This window comes from Olea europaea, chromosome 17, assembly GCF_002742605.1.
Source record: "Olea europaea var. sylvestris chromosome 17, O_europaea_v1, whole genome shotgun sequence".
NCBI lineage: Eukaryota > Viridiplantae > Streptophyta > Magnoliopsida > Lamiales > Oleaceae > Olea > Olea europaea.
In genome coordinates, this window is record NC_036253.1 from 2,369,098 (window position 1) to 2,374,382 (window position 5,285).

Sequence of the window (5,285 nt, forward strand, 5' to 3'; positions counted from 1 at the left end):
AAAAGCTCGAGACTGAAAAGAGGGAGAGGGACACAGAGATATCTTTCGGATGGATGAAGAGGATAACAGGCCTGGCCAGGTGGAGGTTTAGCCTTGTTTAGTCATTTTAAAAATTTATTTTTCGTCAAAAACTCATTTTTAATTAAATATTCTTTTTAATAAAATAATTTTACAGTAAATTTAGAATATTTTTCTATTTTTTAACCATATATTCTCCCGAAAAACTATTATCAAAAATTTATGTCAATAGGAACTTAATTTTTATTATTATTAACTTTTAAGAGAATAGGACAATAAAAATGTGAAAGTTCATAATCGACTGGCAATTCTATGCTTACCTAACAACCAGCTATCCTTTTAATTGGTGACCCATAGAATAGGAATCGGTTTAGTTGATGTATTTTTCAAGAGAACTATCCATTGTCAATTAATAATTATCTGTTTATGAGTAATTGATTATAATTAGAAATGATAACTAGTCGTATATATAAAGTTAATTATTAATTTTAATCATCCATTTTTCGCTATCCATAACTTTTATCAACTTTCCATTCACATATCTCATAAACTTTTATAAAAGTATATTAAAAATCTAATTTTTAGGAAAACCAAACATGGACTATGTTATCGTTGCGGGTTAATGGCACAAAGCGTCCTTACGTTTGACAATTATTGCGAAAAACGTCCATACGTTTCATTTTTTTGCATTTTCGTCCTTATTTCAACGTTTCATTGCTAAAAACGTCATTTTCACCATTTTTGAATATAAAATGATCAAAATACCGTCCTATTTAAATAAAACCAAAAAAGAAAAATAAAAATAAAAATAAAAAATAAATTGCAATCTTACTCCTAAACGTTTTAAAAAGTGCAAGTGAGTCCAAATAATTATTAAAAGGCCTAATAGCACAAAACGTCTCTATATTTGGCCTATAGTGTGCAAAATATCCTTATTTTCCAAAATGATGAAAATAACGTTTTCCGCAATGAAATGTGAATACACGGATGAAAATGCAAAAAATATTGAAATGTATGGACGTTTTCCGCAAGAAGTGTCAAAGGTAGGAACGTTTTTCGCAAGAAGTGTCAAACGTAGAGATGTTTTGTGCTATTAGGCCTTATTGAAATTGAAACCATTGCCAAACGAATGAACCTCCATATCATTTCCAAAATACCATCACCCAAATTCCGGCGGCACCACCTATTCCAGAGATATTCATGTTATTTCCAGCACACCAATCAACTATACTCATCAGGGCGCTTCTCTTCTTCTCCAAATTGGACTGCAACCTTAGAAATGAAAAAAACTCCGACCAACCATCGCTCAAACCGCTGAACCTCCATACTGCTGAACCATTTGTTGATGTTTTAAAACCATAAAGAGAAGCGCTCTGGTGAGTATAGTCGACTGGTGTGTTGGAAATGACATGGACCTCTCTGGAGTAGGTGGTGCCGCCAGAGTTTGGGTGATGGTATTTTGTAAATGGTATAGAAGTTCATCGATTTGGCAATAGTTTCAATTTCAATAAGGCCTAATAGTACAAAACTTCTCTATGTTTGATACTTCTTGCAGAAAACGTCCCTACCTTTGACACTTCTTGCTGAGAACGTCCATACATTTCAATTTTTCATTTCATTTTCATCTCTATTTTTCATGTTTCATTACAGAAAACATCAGTTTCATCATTTTGAAACGTAAGGATGTTTTGTACAGTATAAGCCAAATGTAGGGACGTTTTGTGCTATTACGCATTTTAATAATTATTTGAACTCACTTGCACTTTTTAAAACATTTAAGAGTAAAATTGCAATTTATTCTTTTTTTTTCTTTTTATGGTTTCATTTAAATACGAGGGTATTTTGGTCATTTTACATTCAAAAATAGTGAAAAATGACGTTTTTAGCAATGAAACGTTGAAATAATGACGAAAATGTAAAAAATAAAACGTAGAGACATTTTCCGCAATAAGTGTCGAACGTAGGGACGTTTTGTGGCAGAAGATGCTTAAATTTAATTTATATAATTTCTCATAAAGATAAGTTCAATGCTCAAATAATAGGATTAACATAAAAGGTAAAACACGAGTGAACAAATCCCAAAATCAAAAAGCAAGCAATTAAGATTAAGTTGCACACCCAAAAGATGTACTAGAATATGATATCAAAGCCGAGAAGGATTAGATACTAAGACTAGAAGACAGGCATTTGAAATCAAGCATCGAACATATAAACTAAAGTCGTGACTGTTGAAAAAGAATTCTTGTAGTCGATTTCATATTCACGAGTTACTGTGACTTGAGATGACAAGAAAGTAAAAGATGTGATTTGGGCTAGAATCTTTGGTGGAGCACAGACATATAAGGTTTAAGGATCTTGGATGGCGAAAGAGGTCTGTTGCCTCCAAAATATACTTTTATTTATTATTATTATTATTATTTTATTTTTTTTTGGGGTTAAAATTTTGCACGTGTCTAATCTAATTTATCAAACACGAATTCATTTCACACAGAATCACTAAAATTGGAACTGAAAGTTATATTTGTGGATGGAGCTGATACATTGCAAATAAAATAAACAATTAATACTGTTTGATTCATTTCATTGTTTGTTCATGGCAAAGTGGAATGTGCGGTGTTAGACAATATTAAAGAATAAAAATAAGCTAAAATATTGTCTGTTAGGCCTTTCAAATATTATGTATAAAATACATCTAATCACAGCAGTTCACAACCTTCTTACTGATAAGCTTGAATATGATTTACACCAACTCCACTTTCTTCCAATTTTCTCATGCGCGTAGGGCATATTTGGTACCTTCGACCGGAACATATTGAATAGGATTATAGAAGAAAATGATATTTAAATCTTGTCTGCTGTACTGTATAGTACTATCCAATACTTGAGTTCCTACCATGTAAATAGTTGGCTCCCTAGAGTAACGGTAGTAGTACTTTCACCGGTGACTGTTGTGAGCCTAATCTCCTGCTCGTGTATTCGATCAAGCTCCAATACAACATTTTCCATTTGTGGTCTCTCTTTTCCTGGAAACCTCATGCAATTTAGCATCAACATTATAAGATCCCTCATTCCCTCGGCAGTGAAGCTCCCGGACAGCCGACGGTCCACTAAATTCTTCGAACTCAGAAGCATTTGGACCTATTTAACTTAAGAAAAATAAGTACTTATAAAAGCTTAAATCACATAAGAAGAAGTAGCAATAACTGAAAATTGAGTGGAGGAGGAATATTGGAACTTCGAAAAATTAATTTATTACTTCATTTGTTAAACGTGTCTCATTTAAGCTTTGTCACTCGAAATTATGTATCTACTTATCTGTTTCAATCACTACCCTTTCAAGAATACTTGCTAAATAACTACTTATTTACTAAAGCTTGAGTTTTTACTCGAAATGCTCCATTACTCTCGACTTATCTCCTAGAAGTATCTATGACGTGGAAAAATTATTAAAGGTTCTCTACGTACCCATTGAAGTACACGTTCATTTGATCCGAAGGCCTCCTTATCAGTAGCCTCCCTTCCTGTGATGAGCTCCATTAGGAACACTCCGAAGCTATATACATCACTTGTTTTAGAGAAAACACCCACTTGTTCGACCCTAGACATTCAATACATTATGCATCAGAAGTTGATACAGCTAACTTCAATCAAGAAATAATAAATAAATGCTAACACTAGAGAGTAAGGGCACGTTTGGCATAGTTTAGGATTTGATTTTATCCTATTTTTCTTTCTTATTATTGTCCAGTACTTACTCGGGATCTTTAAAAACATTGAAATTGGAACTCGATGGATTTGCATTGCCAATTTTCTCGAGTAGTTTTGACACTCCTGCATCTGCAACTTTGGCAATGAAATTCTCATCAACCAAAACGTTAGCTGTTTTAAAGTTATTGTGCAATGCAGGAGGGCATAGGCTGTGCAAATGGCATAAACCTGCAGTAGTAAAAGAACACGTGCTTCGATTTATTTCTTTTTTGAAACTTAGGCAAACTCGAGACAATGCTCTTCCAAACAACAATGTCCAGATTAAAAACCGATTAGAATGAATTTTACTTAAGGAATGGTATATCAGATCATTGAAAGAAACAGGTGTTATCTCTGATAATACCCTTGGCTGCACCAATTGCAATAGATAGCCTTTGCTTGAACTCTAGCTTTGTTCTTGAATCTTCTCCTGTATCTATCAAGAAACAAATTATTATGGCATAGAACTCTCGTGGCATACTTGTTAAGGTATTATCGAACGTAAAAAAGAAAATAAAATCATGTTGGTTGTACTATTTAGTCTTATCCAATATTTTGTACCAAAATCCAGCCTTGAGAAAGATTCATACCGTACAAATGGTTACACACGCTTCCATTGGGTACATACTCGAAAACCAGCATTTGGTATCCGTTTTCTTGGCAGTAGCCTAGTAGAGTAACCAAAGTTCTGTTCCAAATTCGTGATAAATAGGCCACCTGTAACCATATTTGCAAAACTCAGACAAGGATATACAATTTCCAAAATCAAATACATTTGAGTAAACCATGGAGATCAAAAGTCCAAGGCACCATCAGTCAAAAAAATAAAAGGAAGCTAAACTCTGTTCATTCTATTGTCCAGTTGTATCGAGTACTACCTAATAATTTTGCAACTCTTTTATACCTCATCTATAAATTCTTGCTTCGGAGCACCTCTACGCCTTTTGATAGCCACAACAGTCCCATCACTTAGCAATCCTTTATAAACAAGGCCAAAATTTCCACATCCAATGAGATTGCTCTCATTGAAATTCCTTGTTGCTTGCTCCAATTCTTCCATTCCAAACTGCCTTGCTGAATGCTGTCCAGCTGCAAGTGGGGTTGCAGATGAGCTGGTTCCACCTCTATTTGACTCTACTGTCATAATTGAGAAAGAAATTAGCAATAATAATCAGAAGACCAACAAAAATCACATCTTCATGGTAGTTCACCCTCAATGTGACAGCTGCAGGTTTTTAGTGTAACGAAGAATAAGAACAACGAATACACAATTTTTTTTTAATTTTTCATGACTCATGTACACAAAAATGGTCCGCTAATATATTCTTTATATAATTGGAATACTAGGGTGGCTTGATACACGTATGAATTGCTAGTAGGTTAAAAATGTCCAGGAAAAGGGTTTTAGGAATCTTGAAAATTACCCACTGCAGATGGATCTGAAGAAGCTGTGTCTGAATTCTTGTTTGAGAACTTTCTACACTGTAACATACAAAGCCATGTTAACAAAATCACTGTTC

The 5,285-nt window shown here is 33.8% G+C and overlaps 1 protein-coding gene across 4 annotated transcripts; it reads right to left on the reverse strand.

The window, feature by feature from the left end:
* Positions 1–2,571: 2,571 nt before the first annotated feature.
* LOC111366026 (proline-rich receptor-like protein kinase PERK13) lies at positions 2,572–5,279 on the reverse strand. 4 transcript variants are annotated; one of them, XM_022986647.1, is made up of 7 exons: positions 5,190–5,279; positions 4,670–4,899; positions 4,356–4,482; positions 4,130–4,201; positions 3,774–3,954; positions 3,484–3,616; positions 2,572–3,156 (listed from the first exon to the last, which is right to left on the reverse strand). In XM_022986647.1, exons 1-7 carry the CDS (start codon positions 5,254–5,256, stop codon positions 2,908–2,910), a joined length of 1,059 nt encoding a protein of 352 aa, XP_022842415.1. In that variant the 5' UTR covers positions 5,257–5,279; the 3' UTR covers positions 2,572–2,907. The 4 variants fall into 4 exon arrangements, with proteins under 4 accessions (XP_022842415.1, XP_022842416.1, XP_022842417.1 ...); XM_022986648.1 differs by having other exon boundaries at positions 4,130–4,195; positions 4,670–4,902; XM_022986649.1 differs by having other exon boundaries at positions 3,774–3,855; positions 4,670–4,902.
* Positions 5,280–5,285: the final 6 nt, after the last annotated feature.

What these genes read in the sequence shown, in the direction of transcription:
- LOC111366026 (XM_022986646.1), bottom strand. Translation starts at nt 5,256, where the DNA reads ATGTTACAGTGTAGAAAGTTCTCAAACAAGAATTCAGACACAGCTTCT. An exon ending in TTCAGATCCATCTGCAGTGG is followed by an intron (nt 4,903 to 5,189) that starts GTAATTTTCAAG and finishes CAATTATGACAG; the next exon opens with TAGAGTCAAATAGAGGTGGA. An exon ending in AATGTTTTTAAAGATCCCGA is followed by an intron (nt 3,617 to 3,773) that starts GTAAGTACTGGA and finishes TTGAATGTCTAG; the next exon opens with GGTCGAACAAGTGGGTGTTT.